Source organism: Zalophus californianus, chromosome 2 (assembly GCF_009762305.2).
Source record: "Zalophus californianus isolate mZalCal1 chromosome 2, mZalCal1.pri.v2, whole genome shotgun sequence".
Classification (NCBI taxonomy): Eukaryota; Metazoa; Chordata; class Mammalia; order Carnivora; family Otariidae; genus Zalophus; species Zalophus californianus.
The window spans coordinates 176,972-204,935 of record NC_045596.1 but is presented as its reverse complement, the minus strand read 5'-3'; the positions used below and the strand labels follow the sequence as shown (position 1 = coordinate 204,935).

The 27,964-nt window shown below is 51.3% G+C and overlaps 1 protein-coding gene and 1 non-coding gene across 6 annotated transcripts in view; one reads left to right on the top strand and one right to left on the bottom strand.

Annotated features, from left to right (window-relative positions):
- PCGF3 (polycomb group ring finger 3) overlaps positions 1 to 27,964 on the bottom strand; it is a 52,680-nt gene that overhangs the window by 12,692 nt on the left and 12,024 nt on the right. For 2 of the 5 annotated variants that reach the window (XM_027598121.2, XM_027598122.2), the window contains exons 2-8: positions 23,103 to 23,143; positions 22,630 to 22,782; positions 18,175 to 18,292; positions 16,906 to 17,002; positions 13,388 to 13,443; positions 4,742 to 4,852; positions 3,802 to 3,890 (exon numbers count right to left, since the gene is read on the bottom strand). In XM_027598121.2, the coding sequence (XP_027453922.1) occupies positions 3,802 to 3,890; positions 4,742 to 4,852; positions 13,388 to 13,443; positions 16,906 to 17,002; positions 18,175 to 18,283 (462 nt within the window). In that variant the 5' untranslated portion in view covers positions 18,284 to 18,292; positions 22,630 to 22,782; positions 23,103 to 23,143. Of the gene's footprint in view, positions 1 to 3,801; positions 3,891 to 4,741; positions 4,853 to 13,387; positions 13,444 to 16,905; positions 17,003 to 18,174; positions 18,293 to 21,923; positions 22,027 to 22,629; positions 22,783 to 23,102; positions 23,144 to 27,964 lie in introns of all 5 variants that reach the window. The other 3 variants (XM_027598123.2, XM_027598124.2, XM_027598125.2) reach the window with 3 other exon arrangements.
- LOC113926069 lies at positions 21,149 to 21,251 on the top strand. The gene has a single exon (XR_003521153.1). It is a non-coding gene; the product is annotated as a U6 spliceosomal RNA (small nuclear RNA).

Below are 27,964 nucleotides of genomic sequence, written 5' to 3'. Positions count from 1 at the left end.
TAATTTTTATTTGGAAGAGCAAAGGGGCATGATTAGTCAAGATGATTTTGAAGAAGAAAAATAAGGGGGTATATGCCCCATCAGAAACCCTTACCTGTTAAGGTAAAATAATTAAATAATTGTAACTCAGTAAATTCCCTGTGGTTTTGGCATAAGGGGAGACAACAGCAGTGGAACAGAGCAGAACCAACCCAAGCGTGGGTGGAAACCCGCACGTGGTAAGATTCTAATCAGCCAGGCAAAGAGGGCCTGTTCACCGATGCTGACGAGCCAACTGGTCAACCCGGGAGGAAAAGAGACTTGACCTCTCCTCCAGCTACACACAAATCACCTGCTGGTGGCTTATAACCTCACTGTAAAAAGTAAAACTTTTAAGATGTTTTACAGGAAAACATAGGAGAACATACTTATGACCTTGCGGTGGGGAAACTTCCTGAAATACGAAAGGAGAGCCTCGAGGCCGTGCACGGTGACCCAGGACAACGCATGAGGGAATGTCAGACTACCCAGCACACAAAGTCCACGACAGAATAAGTAATTTGATAAAGAGTGGAGGCACCGAGAGAACCGAAACATTTGGAGAGACGCCCAACACCAGTGGTGCACACACACGAAGACAGGAATGAGGACAACGATGAGGCATCACGTCTGGGAAGAGCCCCACGGAGACCCGGAGAGCCAGTCAGCCCCTCAAGTGTCCGAGCACCAGAGTGACCAGGACACCAGACAGAAAGGTCAGTGAACAATGCCACGGTGCTGTCCTGTGCACACAGCACACAGCAACACTATGTGCTGACATTATGCATCCCCAAGTTCTCAGAAATATAACTGTGACTGAAAAAAGTCAGTTGTAGAAAGACACATGTTCTGTTTCCTATGGTTTATGGCTATACACACAGATGTAAATATAAACCCAGCAATCCAGCCTAGCACACAGTTCTCTGTTCACGGAGTGTAAGAGCCCCAAGCCCTGTGTCCTCCCCAGGCTCACTTTCACACATGTCCCAAGCCAAACTCTGGCCACCCCATGCCACCCCACTGCTTGAGCCCAGAGGCTGCCTGGTTGCCTTCCCATCTGGGGAGTCCTGGCCTCCCCAAGCTGAGCCTTCTGCCCCGTAGGCGGGCCACACCCACTCCACCGCAGGGCTCCACACTCACTGCCTCCTCCCTCCTCGGCAGGCCTTGCTGTGAGGCCCTGCTCCACCCCACCCTCCCTCCCTTGCAGATGGCTGCCTGCCTCCCCCGGCTCACCAGCTCGGAGGGGGTCGGGGCCCAGACAGGGTGGGGTGGGTGCTTGGGGTTTGCGGGATGGTGCCAATCCCCCCACCCCACTGTCCCACAGGGCTGAGGCCGCACCCCCAGCCACCAGCATAGCACAGGCGCATGCCACATCCCACAACCCACACACCTGGGAGGGCAGGCATCTACAGACTGGGCCTGGCTCCTCCTCTCTGGGGCCTGGACACCACGCCCAGCTATGCTGGGCTCAGCACGTGCTTCCCAAGTGAGCAGTGAGTGGGGATGTGGCCATGCTGCCCGACAGTTCAAAGCTCTCACTAAGCCCTCCTGTGGCTGTTTGTGCAGGGACCCCCACAGGTCAAGGGCACCTCTGGGAACACTGGACAGCCCATTTGCTCAAAAGCAGGCAGAATGTGGGCCTTATAGGAGGGTCAAATTGTTCTTAAAAGTAAGTGTATATGCTAATTTTCTTATGTTTGCTTTAGTGACTCAGCAGTGCTCCAGAATCTGCTCTTTACTCCAGGCCCACCTGGCAGCAGTCCAGGGTGGGCACGCTCATGCCCCATGGGCAGAGAGAAACCTGCTCTGGACAAGGGTGGGACCAGGGACCAGGGCAGTGGGAGCAGCGGGAGGGCAGGGTGCTGAGCCATCAGGGTGTCTGAGCAACACTTCCAGCTGACCGAAACGTCACAGTGCTCCATGAAGAATAAATTCAGAATAGCGCCAGATACTCTAATTCTCTGCTGAACAAACACCTAGGGCTGCAGCCCAGCCGCGCAGTAAACCCTGACAAGCATTGAGCATCAGTGTCTGGGCCCGAGGACTCTGGCCTGCTGGCAGACTGGGATTTGGGGGCTCATACTTCTCTTAGCTGTTTTTCTTTTTCTTCTGCTGATGCTTGGTGTGAAAAGGGCACAATTCAGTCTGGTCATCTGAGTGACAGGAGAGGGAAGGGTTTGTCTTCAAAGTTATTCCGAATTTAGAATTCGATACCCAGCCACATTATCATGCAGACACGCACGGGAAACATGGAGGGACTCAAAGTCCGTGATGCACACACCCTCTCTGGAAAGAAATGAAGAGGGATGCCCGCCCCCCCAGAGGAAACACAGACTCCACAAAAGGGGAAGATGGGATAAACCCAGCAGTATGAGCAAAAAGCCCACAGAAACTCATACTACCTTTTGTTAAATCTAAATAATTATTGGGGCACCTGGCGGCTCAGTTGGTTGGGCGTCCGACTCTCGGTTTCGGCTCAGGTCCTGATCTCGTGGGTTGTGAGATACCAGAGTCCACTTGAGATTCTCTCTGTCCCTCTGGCTCTCCCTCTACCCCTGCATGCACGCTCTCTCTCAAATAAATAAATAAATCTTTTATTTATTTATTTGACAGAGAGACAGCGAGAGAGGGAACACAAGCAGGGGGAGCGGGAGAGGGAGAAGCAGGCTTCCGGCGGAGCAGGGAGCCCGATGCGGGGCTCGATCCCAGGACCCTGGGACCATGACCTGAGCCGAAGGCAGACGCTTTACTGACTGAGCCACCCAGTGCCCCTAAATAAATCTTTTTAAAAATAACTTAAAACCTGATTATTCGGGTTTTTCTCCTATGTTCTTCCATAAGGTTTCAGTGGCTTCATTTAGCCTCACACAATTCTTGTTAGAATATTTCTAAGTTTTTATTAGTCATGTGAATAAGGCCCCCCCCATGCCTGAGATTACTAACCTTATTCCCTAATGAGCGACAAGTTCCACCAGTGTCCCCGTTGACGGTCTTAGGTTACGCCAGATAACGGTGTGACACGAGAGGGACTGTGTTCTGCTCTGTCTCTCTCTCTCACACACACACACACACACACACACACACACACACACACACACACATCTCTTCTCGGTCTGTGTCCTCAGTGTGTGCCCAGACTCTTCAGAACCATGCTGAGTAACAGCTGATGATGTGCACTTTCTTGTCTCTCTTATTACTGAGATGATGATTCTAATTTTGGTGTGGTGACTGCGAGAGCTTTCCAGTTAGGGTACTCTATGGGAAAGCTCGGTAGACCGGGGTATGGGATTGGATCAAATGCTTTTACAGCATCTCTGTGATTGTTTACTTCCCCTTTCTGACGTGGCGTACATACACAGATTCCTCAGTGTTACCTTGTTTCTCGTCCTTTTAATACATGCCTGGGCTGACCTTCTTTGCTGTAGCATGTGCCCGTGCACAGAGTCATGCCTGGCACTAGTATGTGCCCGTGCACAGAGTCACGCCTGGCACTAGTATGTGCCCGTGCACAGAGTCACGCCTGGCACTGAACTGTCCCACCCGGGGAGCGGTGTGCAGAGGGTGGACTTCCACCTTTTTATATTTAAAATGTTTTATAGTGAGCACGTGTTACTTTGGCAACTGAAAAGAAAAGGTAAAGAAGGAAAAACTACAGAGGCGCGCTGACGCTTTAACGTGTCTACTTCCTCGGCTGCTCGGCCTTTCCGCTTTAAGTGGAGGGAGGCCCGAGGGGAGAGCCCGGGCCTGTAGGGCGCAGCGCGGCCGCACGGGAGCGGCGTCTACCTGCTCGTCACTCCTGTGGTAGTCGTTGTCCTCCTCCGGCTTCTCGTCTGCCGCTTCTTTGTGCGAACTGTCATCTGCTTTGGCTTCACCTTTGAGCAAAATCAGAAGATACCGTATTACGAAATCCAGAATGTTAAACCGTTAGTTTTTTTAACTGTACAGCATGCTCAAAATGCTATAAAAATTCATTCACGTAAGACAGCTGCACCTTCAAAAGGACGCGAAGTCCGGGAGAGCTGGTCCACAGAGCACCTGTTAAGACACTGTGCTCCTCCAAGTGACTGCAGCTGCTCCTGGGCCTGTGAGTGTGTGCACGGGGGCACAGCCGGCAGAGGCTGACGGGGATGGGGAGAGGGGCAGAGGAGCCGCCCCCGCACCCAGCACCCCAACGCTTAACATAGCAACTACCCACTAGGCATTGCAGGGCTCCTACAGTCTTTATCGCTCCAACGCTACCTTTAAAATGAAGACCCCGTTGTAAGTGAGTGTTTCAACAGACAAGATCCCTGGCTTCCCAAGCAGCCCCCAAATGCCTCCCTCTGCCTCCGCAGGGGTGTAGCACGCAGATCCTGCCCTTCCTAGGGGCCAGACAGGACCTCTCCTTTCCTCTAACATTGTTAGAAATACACAGGGTGGCCTAGAAACCTCTCCCTGTGGTCACTAGAAAAACACCATGGCATCAAATATTTGAGTAACTTGTTGTAATATGTACAAACTAATTTTATACTGGAGCAGGGCAGACAAAACTGAAGGGAAGCCTCAGGAGGCCCACCCGCACTGCACCCCGCCTCCAGGTACTTTTGGGGCCCCCTCTGTCTCTGGCCCGTTTCTCAGCTCTGCCCCAGACGTGATGGAGAACGTCCGATCCCAGACTGTACTACAGACTGTGGAGGCGGCACAGGGCGTCCCGAGAAAGGGGCTCACCACAGAGCCCACTCACCGTTCCGATGGGGATCTAGGTGCTGTTTTGCAGAACAGGTCTCCCCCTTGATATCTCCAGGCACTTCCATGCCTAACTTGTGGTAGAATTCCCTCTGTTTTCTCATTTCCGCTATTAAAAATGAATATACATTCTTAATCTTAAGAAGGCAGTGGATCACGTGAAAATTCTGTTCACAAATGTCATGTGAAGAAAACAACAGATCTGGACCGGGGGTTCCGACGGCTGCCACCCTCAGAGCCTCAGAGCATCAAAGAAGATCGAAAATAACAATACTCCATGTCAGGAAGATACCAGCATACAAATGATACTGCTGATGCACCGGGACCTTTCACAGCTACCATGACCACCCAGGGGTGCCCGGCGGCGGGTAAAGAGTGCCCCCTGGTGTCTGTGGCAAGCCATCACAGCTGGCTGAATCCTGGGGAGGCAGCGGCGCGGCCCCTCCGCCCCAGGCAGGTTCCCTCGGGGGAAGAGAGGCCAGGCCACCACACTGCCCTCTGGTCTCCTCCTCAGAAGCGAGGTCAGTCAGCTTGTTCCGCGCGGTCAGCAGGCCTGTCACTGCTGGCTGCCTGCAGAGTGGGGGCCGGGCTGTGAGACGGCAGGAGTGGCAGTCTGAAACCCCGCTTCTGACAAGGCAGCTACTGACCACTACTCTGGAGCGTAGGCCCGACAATGAAGCTACTAGTCATTGCTCAGGGCCACACGGCAGGTAGCAAAGAAAATTTAAACCCAAGTTGCTCAAGCTAATAACCTACAGATCACACTATGAAACATACTTATGCATACCTGACTCCGTAACACTTTGTTGCACTTTTTCCCTGCACATTTGTCTTCCCCCGTGCATCCGAGCTCCAGGGCCAGGAATACGTCTCGGTCACATCCTGGACCTACACCGACGCTTCACAGGTGCAATCCCGCAGGAGTGCGTGGACGCAGGGGCAACAGGCTCAGGCAGAAAGTGGTCGCCCCTCAGAACGGAAGGGACAGCCCTGCTGGGACCAAATACGGCCAAGTGCCAAACCAGAAGACTGGTCTGGGAAATTTGGGATCAGCTTGGAAAGAAATCCAATAACCATATAAAAGCTAGCTCAGAATAAAGGTGTGAAATGCACTGCTTGATGGTGAAAGACCATTCCCACCAGGTTCTCCAAGGACAGTGCAGTCCTGCCGGTCAGTGCGAAAGAATGCTCACCTAATGTGGAAATGAGGCAGCTTCAAATACCTTGTTTAATTCTCAATAAAAATTTTTCGCCTATCAGAAGGAAAAGAAGATTGAAAATAACAATACTCCATGTCAGGAAGATACCAGCATACAAATGATACTTGTGGTAAATTTTCAGCAAGGTAATTTGCTATTTAAAACTATTTAAACACTTAACTGCTGGCCCCCCAAATTCTGCTGGTGATCTACCCTAAAGCAATAACCACACTAGTGCATAAGGACAGAGGGGTGCACACAGTCGCCGGAGCCTTATTCACAAAACTGGAGGGCTAGAAACAGCTTAGATACAGGGGGCCGGGCCAGCCAGAGGGCGAAGCCAAGACAGCCTCAGAATCCTTCTCAACACTGCATCTAAGATACCATCCACTACTGACAGAGTCAACATGTGAGATAAATCTAATTTACTTGCTACCCTGGGATACCGTGAAGCCATTAAACATGATACAGATCAGGGGCGCCTGGGTGGCTCAGTCGGTTAAGTGTCCGACTCTTGATCTCAGCTCAGGTCTTGTTGTGAGTTCAAACCCCACACTGGACTCCATGCTGGGTGTGGAGCTTACTTAAAAAAAAAAAAAAGATACAGGTCACATATTTTTTAAAGATATATTTATTTCAGAGAGAGAGAGAGAGAGAGAGAGTGCACGCGTGAGTGCGGGGAGGGGCAGAGAGAGGGAAAGGGAAAGAATCTGCAGCAGACTCCCCACTGAGCGTGGAGCCTGACGCAGGGCTCGATCCCACAACCCCGAGATCATGACCTGAGCCGAAATCAAGAGTCTGACACGCAACCGAATGAGGCCCCCAGGTGTCCCAAGGTCATATTTTTGATGTGGAGCAAGCACCACAATATGTCGTGAAAAAGGCAGATTGTGTAGCACGATCTCATTTTTTGTAAAAATTACAAGTTATAATCCTGGCGTAACTAGGATGCTACGAGAGTCCAGGGGAGTGAGAAATGCAATATGCTACATTGGGCATGAGCCAGTGTCCTCCCTGGCGCTCTCAGCTCCTCAATGATGCAGGCACGTACGGGGTCCCACAGCCGACGTCACACTCGGGTGAAAGACTGCTTCCCCTTCCCACCCCACCCCCGCCTCCGGGATCAGGCACGAGACGAGAACATCCATGGGCACCACTTAGACCCAATAAACCATTCAGAGCGCCAGCCTCTGGGCTGGCAAGCATCCCGTCAGCAAACAGAGCAGACACTGGGGCTGTGTGAGCTAAGCAGCAAAACTGAGATATGACGTAGGCAGGTTTGGGACAGGGGCGAAGGCAAGTGTTTTATTGAAATAGAGTGCATTCTTGCTCTTATTATTTTGAATAAACTGTCGTCTGTCAGATGAAGAAAAACCAAAGTTTTCACTTTACCTTCACTATTCCTTCTCTGATGCTCTTCATTCCTTCGTGTGGGTCCAAGTTTCTGACCTATAGCACCTCCTTCTCTCTGAAGAACTTCTTGTACGGTCTTGCAAAAAAGCAGGTCTACTGACAACAAGTTCCCTCGACCTCTGTTTTGCCGAGGAGGTCTCTACTTCTCCTCCCCTTCTGCAGGACACACAACTCTGGGTCGGTGGTTTCTTCTCTCAACACTAAACACTGCACTCTCCGGTCTCTTTGCTGGCGTGGTTTTGGAGGACAAGCCAGGTGAATTCTTACCTTTGCTCCTAGGTCTCGTGTTCCTGGCACTGATCCTGCCTGGTGTTCTCTGAGCATCCTGGGTCCGGGGTTTGGTGTCTGACATTAGTTTGGGGAAATTCTCAATCATTAGCGGCTCACATTATTTCTGTTCTCTCTCTCTCTTCTGCGTCCCGTGTTCCTGTTACGTGTACCGTACACCTTTGCGGCTGTCCCACATCCTTGGAGACTCTGATTTTTAGTGTATACCCTCTTTTATTTTCAGACTTGGGAGCTTCTGTTGATAGATCCCCAACCTCAAGGTTCTTTCCCACACAAGTCCTGTTACTAATCAACCTACCTGAGGCTTTCTTCATTTCTGCTACTCTGGTTTTATCTCCAACATTTCTTTCTGCTTCTTTCTTAGGGTATCTGTCCTTCTGCTTACACTACTCACCTGTTCTGGTCCATGTTGTCCATTAGAGAGCCCTTAGCATATTCACTGTTTTAAATTCCAGTCCGACGATTCCAACATCCCTGCCGTGTCTGGTTCGGATGCTTGTTCTCTTGAAACTCTGTTTCTGTCTCTTAGCAAGCCTTGTAGTTTTTTTCTTGTGAATCAGCTGTGATGTGCCAGGGACGAGGAATTACTGTAACCAGGCCTTTGGTGATGTGGTGAGAGGTGGGTAAGGGGACGACGGGCTCTGTGCTCCTCTGATTAGGTCTCGGGATCAGGGAGCTTAGGCCTCCACACTGAACTTCATCAGTGCTCCGTGGGAAGGGGTGGCTGGAGCTGACCGGCTCCCCTTGCTCAGCTAGTTTCCCCGGGGGACAGGCCTTGTTGGAAGTATTTCAGAATGGCTCCTGTTCTTCCCCAGCTGGAAGCACTGAGAGACCGTGGCCGAGCTCCTGGGGGTGAAGCTCACGATACTGGATCTCCCTGCAGGTTTTTCTCTCTGAATTGTCCACAGGGAGCCTCCAGCAATTCCTCAAGCACAGTAGAGGTTTTCGGCCCTGTGCCAGTTCCCAGGGAGGTTTCTGCTCCGGAGTCTCTGCCCTGGGGAGACGGGGCCCCCATACCAGTCTCTCCAATCTTGGGGCAGCAGTTTGCCCTATGCCCACCCCTCTTACGATCTAAGAAAAACGGCTGATTTCTCAGTCTGTTCAGCTTCTTATTTGTTAGGAGAGAGTGGCAACTTCCAAGCTCCTTATATGAGGAACCGGAAACCAGAAGTCATGAAATTTCAAAATAACAGTAATAATAATTGAGTACGATTTTTTGTACTATAGGCTACTAACAAGAAAAATGGACTCTTTTGGGGGAGATGATATTTGAGTGGGGTTAAAAGTTAGTGCTCCTTATCATCAAAACTGATCACACATGTTTGTCTCTACCGAGATTTTACACATTTTCATTTCTGAACATGTCTTTTTACACAGAAATGCTGACATCAGGCCACAAGCACAGGACTTTATGTGGCTCATGCGTCAGCGAGGAGGTGCTCACAGAACTCTGTGAGCCTCTCCTCCTGGTGTTGGCCCCTGTGACGCCATCACACTGAGGGTTAGTGGTTCCCCACTGAAGGGTGGACTGAAGCTCCACAGCAGCGCAGTTAGTGGACTCTGAAATATGGAATGAGGTCGAGGTCCTGGGCCTGTAGCTGGAGCCCAGAAAACAAGCCTGCTGCAATCTGCACGGGCTCAGAGACTTCCCTCCTCCTTTCACTTCTGACGGCCTGACATCTGTAGAGCAGCGTGACCCCAGCAGGAGTCTCTGTTGTGGAGTCTGCATCTAAGTCGCGCTGCCTGACTTCATTACCAAACACTATCAAGTCTTTGGCAAAAGGTAACTTCTGAAGTCATTCAATGTTAAAGGTGCTTCGTTCCATTCTGAACATTTCCTCTGCCCTTAGCTCCAAACTGCACACACACACTGCACCACTACTGAGCCATTAAGGGTTGTGTGGGAGGGCAAGTCAGGATGCTCAGCACCCCCCACCTTGGACAGAAACTCTGACGCCCAGGGACGGCAACATATGAAAGAGCGGATGAAGTCTACTGCGGACTCCGCTGGCTCAATGACACAGGAAAGATTCACCTCAACAGCATGCCTGCTGATGAATACGACGTCCTCCAGACACCTTCCACTTTCACAGGCATGGTTCGTTCGTCCAACTGAGCATCTTCCTCATCCACACGCATTCTTACCACCACTGGTTGTAACACCTCTTGGCAGATTCCACCTCAGTTGTACTGAATTAGAAGTTTCTCAACCCCTTGAAGATATTCCCGCCTGCAGTTGTTCTGGGCTGCTCGGAGAGATTTCTTCTTTAGTCACTCCAAGCTCACCAAACGAACAGCTGAGCAGACTGGAGACACCAAAGCCAAGGAAAACCACTCAAAACCGCCTGCCTCGCTTTCTCAGTGACCCCTGATGTTGCTTGCAGAAGCTCCCTCCCTGAGAGAAGCTCGTTCTCTGGGTGCAATACCTCCCCTGCTGCGGTGAAGCAAGATTTAACTTACCATCAGTAGACAGCTTTCCTTGTTTGCTAACACATGAGCCAATCAGAAACCCACTTTGACTGCAGCCTTATCTTCATCTTTTATTTCTGTGAAGAAATCCTGCTGTGATGAGATATTCCATTTTGGACTTTCAGTTCTTCCCAAAGGTTGCTTTCCTGTGCATTGGGAGGCCTGTGCATTCAGTCTGGTGATGAGAGCACTCACGAGGACAGCTCCGAAACAAAACCATGCACATTTCACTGTGGCTTCAAAGGGCAACATCTGGAGTCCATACTTTCCTTACTTGTTTTGACATGACGCGTATGCACTGACAACAGAGTCTCACCAGGGCATACACAGCTCTCGAACAGCTGCTGAGCTGCAACTGCGTTTCTGAGATCTGCGTGGTGCGGGACGGCGAGAGCGCCCCATCCAGTCTGCCGCCTATCCCTGCTCGGTGTTGTGACGTGAAGACAAGTGAAGGCAGGAAAGAGTAAGCATGCTGTATCCCAGTGACACTACTTATGGATGATGGAATTTCAATTAACGTAACCTTCACATCACAAGTATTATTCTTTTGACTTTTTCCTAACCATTTAAAAGTATAAAAAGCATTCTTGGCTCATGAACCCTGTAAAGATAGGCAGCAAGCCAGATCTGGCCTGCAGTTTGCCGACTCCCACTCCAGCCAGTGCGGAGAGGCAAGAGAAAGAAATAAAAATGCAGAACCCTTGGCCTAGAGATTCTACTTCCAGAATAAAGCCAAATATATTCACCCACACCCACAAAAGTATGCAAAAGGGTGTTCAGCGCACCCCCTCCCCTTTGGCTAAAGCCAAAGATGGGAACGTCCTAAGTATCCATCAGGAAGGAGTCCAGGAGGCAGAACGACCCACGCACCATCACCAAGACAGGCAGAGCTCGACGTGCTGGCGAGCATCTCTGTGCCACACTGGCGGGAGAACCAAGCTGAAGGCCGTTTGACAAATTTTATAAAATGTGGCCTCCACAAAGGCAGATTTTTAAAAAATTATTTAAAAAGGAAACAACAGACAACTGAAAAACGAACCCTCCACCAAGAAGGCCTCACCTACAGGGAAGAGAGAAGCGGCTGGCATGAGGACAGCGGCGGGAGTGGAGCCGGAGAAGGCGCAGCTCAGAGGGCCCGGACGGCAGCAGGTGCAGCCGGTGTGCTGCCCCACACCAGGTGAAGCTGGCTTGCCAGAACGGGGCCTCCACCTGAGAAATCAGGTTTGCAACTGTGGGCGCAACCAACACAACGATGAACTGCAGACTACCTGCGCCAAAGCCATTGTGCTGTGAAGGGTTTCAAAGCTGTGATGTTCTTGTGATAAGCAACACGTGGCCGAGAGTCTGAGAAACAGAGAAGCTGAGCGTCTGGTCTGTGAGAAAAGAAACCCTGGCCCGAAGGGGAAACGGGGGCACACCCCCCACAGAGCAACTTGCTCAGTCAGCAGGGTCATTGTACTTGCACCATGTCCTTCCATTACAACCATGTCACAGGGCGTCCCGCCCACGGATGGCACCCGGACTCTGTGGGGAGAGGGCCGGTGCTGCTTGGGGCAGGAAGTCAACAAGAGGAGCCCAGAACCCACCTGTCCGGAAAGCAGGGCCATTCCAGACTCCCAGGGTGGTGTCAGGGACCACCAATGGGAGCGCCTGAGCTTCAGAAAGGATAAGGACCCCCACATGTTGTGAACACCTGCACGTGTTTCCATCCACCTCACGGTGGCTGGAGGGGCCAGAAAGCCAACCCGGCACGCCGTGTACAAAGGAGACATGAGCACAGTTGTGCCTATCGATGTGAAATGGGCCTCAGGAACCCAGCAGTGATGTGTGGCTCTGCGGACGCAGTCTGCCCAGTACACGTGCCGGGCTGGGCCCCGGAAGAGGCAGGTTTTACTGCTTGTAATGAATCACAGACAGATGCTCTGCTGGTGTAGGGCGGCCAGGGCAACCCGACGGACAGGCTGGCTGCACCTGCTCAGAGGCAATAACCACCAGGGTGGGCTTGCCAGAAACACGAGCCAGAATCCACTCAGGCCTGCAGATGCCATCAGTTCACAGGACCGGGGTGCCCTCAGCAAGTCCAGACTTGGGAGACAGGAGAGGCCGGGAGGGGGCCAAGCAGTCAGCCCTGGGCCTGACCTGACCTGGATCCGGATTGAAACAAACTGAAACAAACTTGAAAAACGTGTTCTCGAGGCAGTTAGAAATGTTGGCACTGACTGGTTATTTGACACCAAGGGATTACTATTATTTTCTTAGATTTATAAAGGTGCTGTGGTTACGTGTGTTAAGAAGAACCTTATCTTCTGGGACAGGAAGATGGGCGGGGGCAGTGGATGAAACAGGATTCACTGTGAGCTGGAAAACTGTGGACTCTGGGTAATAAACACATAGGATTCTGTATGTGGTTCTGCCTGCTTTTGTGTTTAAAATACTCTACAATAATTTTTAAAGGTACTGGCATTTTATTTTGATGTATTCTTTGCCTTAGGACTAAAAAACTTTTGGCTATAAAAAGATGATTGTCTCCATCTACATTTTAGTCAGGAAACTTAAATTCTTCTTATATAAATGAACTTGTGAATGGTGAAGAAAAGAAGAACAACGTTATTAAGTTATGTAGGAAAAGCCAGATGAGTATCTTCTGATCTAACATAGTAAAAGCTGTATTTTAAATTATAACCCTCTTCTGAAACATTACAATGAGAAAACACAGCCCAAAGGAATTCCTAACATATTTTATCTTTGAAAGAAAGTGCACCTGAGTTTTATCAGCAGGCACTGCCATGTCATCTCACCCCCAGACCCTGAGACCAATGTCCCTCCCCATCTCCCCTATCACCCCCCCACAAAGAGGGACAGCAACGGTCTCTGTGTTCAGAACTGGAGAAAAGTTTTAAAAAGAACGGCCATTTCCACTTTCAGGATATTTATACTACATAATATTTCTTTCCAATTCTCAATGAGATTTGACTTTAAATACAGTTAAACTTTATCGACACCCTGGCTACTGGCTGCGCGTCTGCGCAGGTATCATCAGGGACGCTGCCCCCACAAGGCTGCACACTCAGCACGTTCCTTCTGAACGCAGGAGCGGCGAGGCAGACAGTGGACGAAGCCGGCACCACGGTACTCGTGAGTTCAGCACACGACAAGACAGGTGGTGCTGTTGCCAAAGAGGGGGCCTCCCTCCAGGGCCAGGACCCCATGAGGAAAGCTCCCCCAGGGGCCGTGCTGCAGACTCCGCGGTCTAAGAGAGACATGCTGACACTCACCTTCCTGAAGGCCTGGAACCAGTTTGTAAACAATGTCCTGCATGGTTCTGTCATGACTGGCAAAAAGAATACAACAGGTAAGGTTAGCCAAAAACCCGGGCACATTTTCCATTAACAATAGCAAACTCCACAATCACAAATTTGAAATCTTGGTTGAATTCTGCTTCTAGTTTGAGTTTAAAAAAATGTTTGTGCTAGCAAACGTTACATATGACCTGAATTAATGCAACATTTAATTCATGTTCTGGAAGCTTAAGAACATTTCAAGTAGTGCTGGCACAAAGATCCTCTAGGTGATGAGTGCCCTCTGCCTGCTGCGCACAGTGCCAACACAGAGCCGTGGCCTGGAGCGGCCCGTCCGACCGCACACCACCGCCCCCCCCCACCTCTTCCACTGCTGCTTCCTGGGGTCCCCACCAGACAGGAAGCTTTTCTTTAACGTTCTGAAAAATGTAGAGGAAAGGCCCTAAGGTCAGGCCCGCTGGTGGTCTTTATGACCCACCTACGAAGGTTTTCTGAAAAGGTTACATCAGCATAGTATTTGAAATACAGTTCTTATTCCAGTTTGCTATTTTTAAACACAAATTATTAATACATTTAAGTAACTGTTTTCAAATCAATGTTAATTTTCAAACATCATCCATTAAAATGAAAACCTTAAGAAACCCAGATAGGTAACTTGTAACTAACAAACAATTATGCTCCATAAGACTTACAGACATTTAGCCGTGAGAGCTAGTCCAGGACTGGGCACACAGCAGCCACTCACCAGGCTCACAGTTCTGCCACAAACGGTGGGGGACCAGGTCCTGCAGAGACCACCGCTCACCATTTCCAAGAACTTTGAAGTTCTACCAGACATTGGGCTGACGACTCAAGCCTGTGGTGTGGCAGCACGAAGCAGGGTTTCTCAACCCTTCTGACCATGATGATCCACGCTAGGAAATACACTTCACGTCCCCATGCTCACATTACGTGTGTGTATGGCTGATGGACACACGCACATGGATAAGCATTATGAATCTCAGGTGGCCTGCAGCATGTGCGACCCCCATCTCCGACTCTACCCCCACCGGCTTCGTGAAAGCTCACCTGATCCACAAGGAAAGCAGGCCGGACCGAATCCCGCCACAGAGCTCAACCCTGGGTCCTCTGCATGACCATGCTAAGCCCTGCCTGCCTGGCCAAGGACCCACAGGGCTGAGTGGAGGGCTTGGGGGACTCTCCTTGGGGAAGGTTCCGGGAGGCAGGACAGAACAGCACAGGGCATTTTTCCTGGTGTTGGCACATCCAGGCTCTTGGTGTGGCAGCCCCTTGATACAAAGGCCATTTCTTTGCAGTGTTCATGGTTACACTCCATGCTGTAGGCTACATACCCTCTCTTAGCTCTTCTCTTGACCTGGCCCACATGGCCAAAGTCCTTGGCTTAAAGGGATGAAGTCTGGAAGGACAGAGCTGCCTCACAGATCCACCAGACCTTAGGAGCTCACGCTCAGCACCTGCCTGCAGCCAGCACCTCACGGCATCATCCTACCTCCTAAGGCCTGAGCCACTGCCTGGGGGCCCTGCATGGGGCCACCAGGCCCTGCTGCACCATCCTAAGTGCCCTCTCCCCACTCTGCCCCAGCCCAGAGCTGAAGGCCCTTCCTTTGGGGCATCCGCGCAATCAGGGTGTAGCAGAATCAGAGCAGAAGGCTGGGCCAAGTGTGGAGGGCGAAGCTGTGTCAGGAACAAGGCTCTGAGCCAACTGCAGAGCTGGCATCAAGACGGGTAAAACACTGTAGTTCCAGGCAGAGTACAGAGGGCAAGAAGTAAGGGACAGGATTAGCAGGGAAGAGCCACCCTGGAGCCCAGAGCCCACAGCAGGCCTCAGGGCTGACCATCTTCCCCTTGCTCTGCACCTTGACCTCCCTGGCCTCCCTCCCAGGTCACCACATGGTCAATGCACAGAGAAGAGGCAGGGCCTGGCCAATGCACCTGGCTAGCTCCGCTCTACTGGCCCCCTTCTGTGTGTTAGCAGGTTAGGCTATGTTTGGAACACCAGGGTCCCAGATTGCTAGAGTCTCAGCTCTCCAGAAAGCCCTGCCTAACCCAGAGCACAGGAGAGGGGCCATGGCACTCTGAGAGGGAGGGCCAGAGTCTCCACAGCTTCCCACCAGCATGAAGCCCCACCACCTCCTGCCTTCTATAGTTCACATCAGGAAAGCCCCCCTGCTCTACAAAACTACACCCCCAAGACAGGAAACACGTGAATACACACTGCCAACAATTAGCACCCAGAATATATAAAGCATTTCTTAAAAGCAGAACAAATAAAACAAAGAACCCAATAGAAAACGACATGAGATGTGAACAGACACCTCCCAGAAGTCCAAATGGCCAGGTAACATTTGGGAAGAGGCCGGGGCTCACTGATAATCAGGGCAAGAGCACAAGATACCCTAAGAGCCACCACGTGGCAAGAATGCAGTCCACGGGCACCCACAGGACACATTGGTAAGGTCGTGCACTGCACAACAGCCCAGGAGAGCACAGTAAGGCACAAGAGCTCTACATCCCAACACTCTGCTCTGAGGGATGGCAGAGAGACACCTGCATGCAATGCCCAGAGCAGCACTGAGTGCCCACCATGGACATCCCAATGTCCCCCAGCCACAGAACCCCACACTAACAGGTTGGGTCAAGGGAAAGGCACACAAACACACTGCTGGACCCATTTGTAGTGAGCTGGACAAAGGAGACTAAGCTATGTTGTCTGGGGACGGTGGGCTGTTGGGCAGGGGCTTCTGGGCCTGGCAATATCGACCTCTTGATCTGGGAGTGGTTTCTCGCTGCGCAGACATGTTTTTAAACTCTTCTGTGCCCACTAGATACTTCACACCCTTAGGAGTGGTTCAGAACAGATTTTCAGACCTACTTCTGCTGCTCCCATGGCCAAAGTCCTTGGCTTAAAGGGATGAAGTCTGGAAGGACAGAGCTGCCTCACAGATCTACCAGACCTTAGGAGCTCATGCTCAGCACCTGCCTGCAGCCAGCACCTCACGGCATCATCCTACCTCCTAAGGCCTGAGCCACTGCCTGGGGGCCCTGCAGTGGTGTAGGGAGCGCTTCGCTTCCTTTAGAACAGCCCCCAAATCTGGAAGCCATTTAAAACTCTGCATAAAAGCCACAAGCCAACCCCCTGACGCCAGCAGGGCCACCAGCTGCAAGGAACAAGATGCAGGCCACATGCAAGGGGCCTAGGACCACTCGTCCCACAACAGAAAGGTGGACCCAGGGCTGATACCTGCTTCAGAGTAAATGTCAGGCCGTTTAGTGTAAAACCAGTGAAATCCACATTGGTCCTGAGGTTCCTCAAATTATTCAATTTGAGCAAATACTCCTGGAAACTTGTGGGAACGGCCCCGGTGCTCACTGGTCTGACTTGGCCGGCAGGGAGGCCAGGTGCGCAGAGCAGGGCGGGTCCCTGACATGGAACGATGCCGGAAGCTGTGACCGGGGAGCCTGGAGGCACTTACCCAATGTACTGTAGCGGGTGACTCTGGTGGATCACAATCCTACACGTGGGGCAGGTGTTATTCTCTTCCAAATACTTGACCAGGCAACTCCGACAGACTGTTTGCAAAAGCACATGCATGTCAGAAAGTGAAACCAGAATGCAGATGCCGACACCTCCTCGGGCTCGGCGTGCACTCCAGCCACAGTGCAGACCACCTCGCACATGGCTGCTTCGATGGGACACCTGCCTCTCAGGTCTCACCAACAATGGAGAAGTCTCAAGTGCTCAATTAGGCGCCTCACTCAGCAGGTCTGAGGGTTAGGGTTAAGAGGGACGAGGAACCTAAGTGAGGACAAGGTGCCCAGAGGTCAAGAGCTGAGACTTCACTAGAATGCACTTCAGGGTCTCGTCCGAATATTCTCACCACAGGGGCTAACAGTTACAATTTTCATCTTTGTCTAAAAAAAAAAAAAATCACAAGATTTTCTGTGTATAACAGAATTCGAGAAAATTCAATGATAATAACAATTTAAAGCTATGATTACCTTTAAAATAAAAGTTCCATCAAAATTGGCAAATATTTTATTTTCTAAGGCAGAAAATACAGGATCAAAAGTCATCTGCATTCCAGGCATTGGTTTTATTGCAAAGACCCTGTCCCCACAGAGGGCTCCTGCCTGGCATCCTCAGCCACCGTCCCAGCGGCTAGCTTCGGGTGAACGGCACCTGCTAACTGTTCAATCAAGATGGGGCTTAAATCACCCCAAGTTCAGCACAAGCTAAGAGTCTTCTAAACATCAAAACACAGGCTCATTAGCCTTGAGGAGCCAAACCACATTTCCCTGTTTAAAAAGTTTAAGGAATTCATTTGGAAATTTTAAAAATAAGCATTTCTGCCCACTACAAATGAATATTTTGTCATAATGCAGTTATACGGGTTTTGCGGTTACATAGAAATAACTAAATTTTTCCTATATTTAGCTTTCTTAAATGATATCGCTACTCATATTACCCATAATATTTTTAATTTGAAATACTTTTTCTGATTTAAGATCTTCTTTAGTCCTGCTTCTGTGTCTTGCTTTGTGCTCGAGCTAAAAGCTTTTGGTGAGAAAAAAAAAAAAGAAAGAAATAAAAGAAAAAAGAAAGCCCAAGGATCAAGAAACCACAAGGCTCAAAGCTGTCAAAGGCCACGTTCTAGGACATTCTGCCATACACATATGCAGACACTCAGTCACATCTCTCCCACGGCTGTCAAACACCATGTTCTAGAATATTCCCCACATACACGTGTGCAGACACTCGGTCACCGTGGTCGCGTCGATGAGATATCCGCTGCATAGGCGGCAGGTGATGTGGGCGTTTATGTCCCAGAGTTTAATCTTTCTGGTCAACATCTTTGGCTTCTGCAAGAAAAAACCACTTATTAAGTAATATCTGAAATACTCCCATGTGTTTCTTTCTTTCTTTCTTTTTTTTTAAGATTTATTTTTAGAGAGAGAGGGAGAAAGAGAGGGAGAGGGATAGCACGAACAGGGGAGGGGCAGAGAGAGAGAGAAAATCTTCGGCAGACTCCCTGCTGAGCAAGGAACCCGAGGCAGGGCTTGATCTCACGACCCTGAGATCACGACCTGAGCCGAAACCAAGAGTCGGACGCCCAACTGACTGCACCACCCAGGCGCCCTGGAAATACTCCCATGTGTCCCATCAAAGGTCCAGCCTCAACATAAATCAAGCCACAGCACATCCTCCTAGAAGGGCTCAGCTACCCACCAGGGCCAGGTCCAAGCTGCGAAGACTCTGGGGCCCGACTTCCATCTGTAGAACGGAGTGCTGCAGGTCTTCTCACAGAGGACCCTGACTGTCCTGCCAAATACCCGACGGGCGGCACTCCGCAAATGCACTACCGCTTCCCCTTAACCACCCATGACACTGCCCCCTCTGGGCCCCCCTGACCCTCTCCTGCTCAGGATTGAGCTGAGGCCAGCTGGTGAGGTGGGTGGGTGAGTCATGAGATCCGTGTAGCTGCAGGAAGAGAGGCTGCGGGAGCAGGCAGGCTGTGCTGGGTCTGGGACAGGAGGCTGTGGGGTCACTGCCAGAGCTTCTGGCTCCTCTGTAAAGCTAGGGGACAAATGACCCTGAGGGACGCTAGTGAGGGCAACGCTGGCCCAACCTGAACGAGAAGCAAAGTCCCTCGATGAGGCCTCAGTGTGGACACAAACGAACAGCTGATAAGCACATGCAAAGGTGCTCAGCCCACAGATACATCCACACATGCAGGTCACACCACATGTCATTCCAACATCAGAAGGCAGTATTTCAGATATTCCAGTCGACGTTCAGTCCTGACAAGTCCCAGGGAAGCGGACAAAGGGGCTGCCAGCCAGATGTACCCAAATAGAATAGGAGCTGTTCCATTTCTAGAGATTTATCTTAATAACAGGACAAGTTCAAAAGATGTTTGCTGCAATTGTTAAAAATGGCAAATCACAGAAAACTGCCACTGAGGACTGCCTAAGAAAGCAATTTCATTTCGCCAGCAGGGGCGCCAGACCCTCCTCCCCTTCTCTCTGCCCTGTCCCGGGGAAATCCAACCAGCCCCACAGGACCTCACCCTTCCTGGGCCTCAGTAGCCTCCTGGCCCAGCACAGCCCAGTCCCAGAACTGGAGGCTCCCAAGGCCACCTGCCGATCCCCGTCACTATCCCACAGGACATCAGCGTTGCACACACCATGGCATCATCAAAGTCCAAACATTTATGCGCTGAAGTGCTGACATGTTGTCTCTGTCACGGGGGTGGGGGGTGCGCCCCTTCCTGCTCGGCCCCCACTGTACTGGTCTCTCCCTAGACCACAGGCTCTATGAAGGTTGGCTTTGTTACTGCATCTCCTGAGCTGTGCCAGGAGTTACAGCAGCTCTTGGGGATGTCCACATCCTACCCCCATCACTTCACATGGGAGATGGTCCCAGAGGACCCCGTAGACCCCATGTCATCACAGGGCCCTTAAAAGGGGAGTTGGGAGGGTCAGAGTCAGAGAGACCAGGAGACATGACACTGCTGGCTTGAAGGTGGGCCACGGGCCAAGGGTGCGGGTGCCCCAGAAGCTGGAAAAGACAAAGAACAATTCTCCCCTGAAGCCAGAAGGAGCCAGCCCTGGGGGCACCTTGACTTCTGACCTTCGGAACTGTCAGATGACACATTTGTGCTGCCGGTCCTTTGTTACAGCAGTAGTAGGAAACCAACCCGAAATGCTGCTCCAATGAGTACTTACAGAGTGAATGTTCCCAAAGTAAGCATTCCTAACAGAATTCTGCACAAAGACCAGAAACAGGCCTGTCAGAGTCGAGGGCATCACTGAGGGCGGCTGGCCGCACAGTGCGTGTGGTTCCCAGGCCACTGGGCAAGGGTACTCGTTGCTTAATGCTGTTTCAGAAAGGGGAAAGAAAGCAAACCACCTGGGGGACTTGAGACCCACTTGCATCCATGTGAGGTCCGAGGGCAGTGCTGGCTATACCTGCCACAGTGCAGTGCAGCCTGGGGGCCTGGCCGGGGCTTTGTGGCTGGATGAGGAGGCAGAGGGCCTGGAGGGAGCAGCAATCTGGAGGTGAATTGTCAGTATCAACAAACTATCAGAGTGAGTGAATGCCATCGGCAGGACTGCCAGGCTAGCGTCGCTCACGGACAGGCTGCAGCAGACTTGCGGTCCCCGCTGGACAGGGCCCTTCCCACCTCCCTTGCAGCCAGGTGTGTCTGTGGGTCGGGGTTCGCTGACATTACTAGGAATCTAGTAAAGATGAAACGGGGCTTGGTGGGAACATTCTCAGAGGGGTTCCTGTGGGCCAATCAGCCTCATCTGGTGAAGATGGACCCGCTCTGAGCCGACGTGGGTTTGCATTCTGTTCTTGGCAAGTGTGTGCACTGAGGCCCAGCCAGGTGGCTGGCCTTCGGGGAACCCAGCATCACCTCGTGGAGCAGGACATAAAAGGACAGAAGGGAAACCCTGGAGTCATCCCAAGCAAAGCAGAGCAGAAAACAGGGGACTGCTGACATGGAAACCTCATGTGAGGCCCCACGCTGGCCCCAACTGACTAGTACTGTTCTCACGTCCTCCACCTTCTATTGAGCAGCTGTTTATATGCCAGCCGCTAAGGATATGAGGACATGCAAATATTCCTACCACACAGTAATATGCTCAGCAACAAAATATCTTCCCAATCACCAAGTTAATTAACTGAGCTGCCAAACTAAAGACAAAACAGGGCTCACTTTGGCTGCACTATACTAAAATTAGAACGATACAGAGAAGATTAGCATGGCCCCAGCTCAAGGACGACACACCAATTCGTGAAGCCAAAACAAAGTTCCAGGTCACACTGGCACAGACGGGGCCTTTGGCCCCCTTGAGGGACAAGGGTTGGTGCGAGCTCATGCTTAGCGAGCAGGTGGGTGAATAGATGGAGACGTGTGTGTGCATGTGAGTGTGGACTCCCACACCTACTTCCCAGCTCTGTCCGTTGGGAGGGCCTGGGAGTAATGGCTCCTTGGCGGCCTAGGTCCCAGTGTGGGCACACCACTGTCCGCCATGAGGTTCATGGGTGCAGGCACATGGCTCCCCTAAGGCTGGGCTAGGGATGTAACAGAAGTAGGGCAGAGAGGATCTGGCCCCAGCTCCAAGGGCTCCACGGGCCACATTGCGGACGACTGGAGCTTCAAGATTAAGGAGGGACTATCATCAGGAACAGAATGAATCAGACCACAATCAACAGAATACCACAGAAGTTCATGCGTCCACACTCAGACAGACAAATAAGTAAGGGGTGTGCTTCCTTCCAAAAGAAGGTGAGCCAATCACATGGAAGCAGGAGTCACCAGCCACCACAGAAACCGCAGCGACAGTTTCCTCAGGAATCACCAATGGAGCCTTGTTGAGGAAGAGAAGATTCAAAAAGTCTCAAAGACCCCCCCAACCAAACACTTCCCGGGCACAGAGTGAGAGCGGGGCCTCCAGGTAGAAACACTGTGTAGACATCACTTACTGAGTGACCAGGTGACACCCAGGTGGGCACCAGACGGGTGACAGACAGCTGTGCCTCCTGGAATTATGCCACGAAGGGCACAGCACCCCTCTCGAGACCCCTGCTAATAGAGCACACACGAGTCTCACCTACAGGAAACCCCAAAGGAGGTGACCCCGAGGGAGGCAGGTCGCAAGACACAAGGGAAGATGGACGGGGCAGGTCGCCTGAGTGCAGCGCCCGGCTGGGGGGATGGCCCTGACACCCTGGAACAGGGACCCTCTACCTGCTGACCACCCACATTAGGAGACAAGAGCGGCCCTGAGAGTCCCCCTGGCCCAGACTGCTGGCTCTGCCCAAGCTGGGTCCCAAGGCCAGCCACCCTCCTGTCCTCAGGCCTATGAGGAGTTGCACTCAGAGGGGAAATGTCCACTGTCACCACCACACAGACATCCTGCCCCTGGGCCTCCCACACCCGGCGGCCCCTGTGCAGCCCTGGTCACCGGAGAGCAGGTGGGCACGAGCCGCACCTACCAGTAGAGCCCGAGATGCCTCGCCTGGTGCGTCTTAGAGCCTCTCGCAGCGGGGAGGGAGGCAGACCCCATGGACGTCAGGAGCGGTCAGCAGTGAACGTGAACAGTGGGCTTTTCACAGCTGTCCATCCCTCCCCACGCGACAACACAGGCTGCCGAAAGGCCGGCCTGGAGGCCGGGCAAGACCGCCTCACCTCTTCTAGATGTCTTCCGTCCCCTCCTCCTGCCTTTGCATTGGGCGCTCAGGCTGCGGCTCTGCTGCTGTAAGTCCTCGCCTGTGGCTTCACTCTGCCCTGCGGGTCTTCACGTCTGCGCCTCCCTGCTGTCCCTTGATCTCTGTCCATTTTCTGGCACAGAAACAGCCCCTGTTATTTCCTGTCAGCTCGTTCACGTAGGATGCACACGGTCCCGTAATGAAGCTGTCTAGAGTTCTTAGGTGAGTCCCACGTAGTAAACAATACAACACGGTCAACCACAAGTATTAGTTAAGAGGAAATCTGGAGACATGGAAGTGGCTGTACCCTCATCTCCCCTAGAGCTGTCAGAGATTACGCTTTAAAGGAGTTACAAGGAAATGACTTCTGTGGCGACAGTATAATCCAAGGTAAATTTAAGCAATTCACATGCACTGAGGGAAGAGAAAAATCAAAGTTCAAACCGCATTTACCTGTACATGGCAGCCTGGAACCCTCTGCTACATTTTGAAGCCTGTGGAGACACACAACACAGGGGCATCACCCACACATGCTGTCCACACGGAGCCCATGTCCCCCGCCACACCAGCAGCCTCGTTTTTGCCCATTTAGTTGTTTAAAACAACCAAAAGGAAAACAAGATTAATGACACTAGTGAAGAACCAGAACCGACCACAGAGACGTGGACAGATCTCAGTGGCAGTCCTGTACCCTCCGCACACCGCACCTGCCCACAAGTGCCAGTGTCACCAAGGCCCAGGGGCTGCTGGGCTGGGAGGCCCTATGGGAGGTGTGGGGGTAGGGGGCTCCATCACAGCTCCAGAGGAGGGGGCGGATCTCAGGGGCGACCCGATGGGAGGCTGGGACCTCGGGGAGGGACAGGGAATAGTGCACAGTAGTATTTAATTGCGGTGATTTCTGTGTTTTTTGCACCCTCACATCCCTCCTCACATCCTGTAAGGTGAGCACACAGGCTCCAAGCTGGGTTCCGGGCCACGGGAGGGGTCACGGAGTTCTTGGGGGAGACGAGCACAGACACCAACCAGCACAGGGCTAGGGTCGGGGCCCAGGGAGGACCGTGTGAGGGGCCTCACTGACTGGAGCCTGGTGAACACAGCTGAGGGGAGAGGGTGAGCGTGAGGCCTCCAGGAAGACCTGGGCTCCCATTCTGGGTGACAGGGAGCCAACAGGTTGCTCTCAAAGCTCCAGGGGGGTGGGGGGGTCTGCACCCCAGCCTGCTGGCCCTGGGGTGGTCAGTGTGGTCGGTGGCCACGGTGCCATGTGGGGGCTCAGTCTGAGACTCCTCCAGAACCTCCATGGACCTTTCCCTCCTGCCTGCCCACACTCTCCCTCCTCTGTGGGAAGCCCCGAGGTCTCCCCACCCTCCAGGTGGGAAGGTGGACAGGCAGGGCTGGAGCAGGGACACACCTGAGAAAGCACCAGGACCCTGGTGGTTTAACAGTAGTGGTTAAATACAGTCTTGGAACGGTGGGTCTAGTAATACTTAAATCATGTTCATGTTATATCCAGTTTATGTTATTTTTACTCTTCAAGCTTTCCACACTGCATTATTAATTAATCTTTGAAGCTCAATTAACTTCTACAGAAAAAGGAAGACAGGGAGGGAGGGAAGGAGGAAGAGAGTTAGGTGGTTGGTTACAGGAAGACTACCAGGTGTGTCAAAGGCACTGAGAACCAAGACAAGGAAACACGGGACCTGGTTCTAGACACGGGCTGACCAGAATGCTCTGGGACGGTGGGGCCCCAAAAAGGTAACTGGTGAGCCCTTGAAATCTGCCTAGTGTGCATGAAGAACCCTTCAGTGCACTGAATTTTATTTAAATTTTATTATGGCTAGACACACTAGACCTCAGTGAACAAAAAAGACACACAAAAAAGGCTCCCTAGAGACTACATCCTACTGGAGGAAGACAGACAATAAATAATAAATGCAATGCATGGGTAAATGACTTCGTGTGTTAAAAGGTGATAAATGCCATCAACAGGAGCAGAGAAAGGGAGTCAGGGCACTGGTGGGGGGGCAGGGGGCCAAGGAGTCTCTCTCTGAGAAAGTTACATTCGAGCCGTAATAGAGTTATGCTATTGGTATGAATGATGAAGAACTTTATGCTGACAAAGTTGAAAATCTATATGAAATTGATAAATTCCCAGAAATATAACTCACCACAATTGAGGCAAGCAGAAAAAACCCAGAAGTTCTGTGACTATTAAGGAAGTGGACTCAGTCGTCAGGAACACCCCAGGCCTACCATCTCAAGGGCGGTTCTACAAAGTGTTCAAGGAACCCAAACAAACCTCCTCAAACAAATCGACTCAGACGATCAAAAAGACTGCATTTTCCAACTCATTTTATGGAGGTAACATACACACACATCAGATCAGAACTGAAGGAAAATCACAGACTGAACTCACTGGTGGCCATCACTGTCAAAATTGCAAGCACACGGAGTCACCTGGATCCAGGAGTGTCTGAGCAGCAGGGTCATGCTTGACAAACTAGCTTTATCCCTACTATACAAGGGGGCTTACTATGAGGGAATAAAGTAATTTGACAAAAGACAAAAGAAGAAAAATGAGAAGATCTTCCCAAAGATGCACAGAAATCATTTGATAAAATTCATTATCCATTCATTATCCATTTAAAAAACTCTTAGCAAATTTAGAAGCTAATAAAAGTTCTCTGTTTAAAAGAAACACAGGGGTGGGGTGCCTGGGTGGCTCAGTCGTTAACCGTCTGCCTTAGGCTCAGGTCGTGATCCCAGGGTCCTGGGATCGAGCCCTGCATTCTGCTTCCTGCTTCACAGGAAACCTGCTTCTCCCTCTCCCACTCCCCCTGCTTGTGTTCCCTCTCTGTGTCTCCGTCAAATAAATAAATAAAATCTTAAAAAAACAAAAAACAAAAAACACAGGGGCGCCTGCGTGGCTGTGTCAGTTAAGCATCTGATTCTTGATATCGGCTCAGGTCGCGATCTCAGTGTTGTGAGATCGAGCCCCGTGCCAGGCTACAATGCTGGGCATGGAGCCTGCTTAAGAGTCTCTCTCCCTCTGCCTCTGCCCTTTCCCCACACTAGACACAAACACAAATATGCACTCAAAGGTTTATGCCTGAATGTTCAAGGCAGCTTTCTTCACAATAGTCCCACAATGGAAAGAGCCACAGTGCCTGTCAACGGGTGGTGGGGAACAGAAAGCGGTCCATCCACTCAGCAGGCACTGCTCAGCAACCAAAATGAACAAAGGACAGAACTCTGTACTGCAGGAAAGCAGACAGACACAAGGACCTCGCAGTGCATGTCCCACCAGACACACCGTTCTAGAAAAGGCAGATCTGGGTGCCCGTGGGCCAGCCAGCGGCAGGGACTGGTGGCTGGAGGTCTGAGGAGATGGCAGGGCTCTGGGTCAGGACTGGGGTGTGTCGCAGACGCCACACCAGAAAGCTACGGTGAGCTTCAGCGTGGGTAAACTGTACCTCTGTTAAAAGTGCATTTTAAAATTTTAAAAAACTACAACAAACCTCATTCCTAGTGGCAAAATTAGAAAAAAAAACAAAAACAAAAACAAACTCCTATTTTATACCAGGCGTCTCCCCCACCCTCAACCCCAAATAATCAATTCCAGGTGGATGAAGACCAAATGTGAAAATACAATTTTAAACCTTTGGAAGATACTAGGGAGAACATCTTCCTGATCACAGGTGAGGAAAAGGTAACAAAACAATCAAAAAGCACTAACCACAAAGGGAATGACTACTAAAATCAACTTCGCTGAAAATAAGTGCATCAGATAATCAAAGAACCCAAGCGTGGAAACAGCCAGTGGCAGAGAACACCCCACACCTGAGACTACAGTCCAGACAAGGCTCCACAAGGCTGCTCTGTAAACTAAGCTTGAGCGGGACCCACCACGCCCACACACCTGTGTCCTGTCAGTCTCTGCTTTGGGATGGAGGAGTTTCACTTCACAAAAGAGAAAATCCAAATAAGCATATTTTTAAACATTCAGCTTCATAGCCGGAAATGCAAGTTAAAATCCCAACGAGGGTCTGCTACAGGTCCACCACGCTGGTGAACACCTTCTCCCTTGCGTCTGCTGGCCCCCAGCTCCATCAGACTGCTCTCAACAAGATCCCAGTGACAAGGACATTACCAAGATAACCCATCTCCCAGACCCCTGGTCACCCCTCCACATCTGACTCCTGAATCTCTTCCACGTGGCTCCCTGCCTTGGTTCACGGAGGCTGGCTCTACCACGCACTCTGCACAGGTGCCGGAGCCTTCCAGAAGGGCATGGGTGGCGTGTCTCTCCACCACAAGTTTCAGGCCCACCCCAGGCCCCCACAGGCAGTCATCCTGTGTGAAGAGGCCCAGCCTCCCTGTCCACTCACCGTGGACCACCCCTCCAAGCGGCCTCCACCACCAACAGTTGTGCACCAGTACCTCTGGCCCCTCTGCCGCACGCCGCGCACCATACCCTCTGGGTCACGCCCCCCCGCCGACTCCCGTGAGTGCCCTTCAGTGGATGACTCCCCACCCCTCCATCACCGCGTTGCACCTCCATCACAGTGACTGTCCTTTAGGTAAACACACCAGGTTTGTTTTGCAGGGTGGAAGTAATATGCACCTTTATTCAACATGATTTGGAAGGTAAAGAATAACACTAAGGAAAAAACCCTACAATCCTAGTCACCCCAAACTAACTGCTGTCCTTAAGATAATGGTGGGTTTCCCTCCGTGGGTATATCCTCAGATACTTTGAACATACACACAAATCCTCATTTTTACTAGAAAGCCATCCTCAGACTACATATGATGCAATACAACAGGGCTTTTATAACGCATAAACTACGCCGGTGTCTTCCCACGTCAGGCTCCCAGGTCACAGCTGCAGCTGTGCACCCTGACCCAGAGACGTAGTGCGTGAGAGCAGCCCCACCACCAGTGGGCCCCTCCTGGGAGCATCCTCCTCAGGGCCAGATCCAACTTCCCTCCCCTCAATTCCAGGGCCAGCCTGGACCCTCCTCAGGCCCGCCTGCCTGGGGACCCCCCCCAGGAAAACCTGCACCCGCCTCCTCACGCAAATCCACACCCAGGGGTTGTGCTTCTTCCCGTTAACCAATTCCTACAAGAACCTTCAAGTTTTCCACTTACTTTTTAATGAGTTTTGCTAATTGGTATGTTTCTAGGAAAATCTTCATCAAAATCACCAGCACAGAGTTGATCATAATATCCCATAACATTTATCAAACAGCTTTACTGAGAAGTATTTGTCAAAACATAAACTGCACGTATTTTAAAGAGACAACTCAGTTTTGACA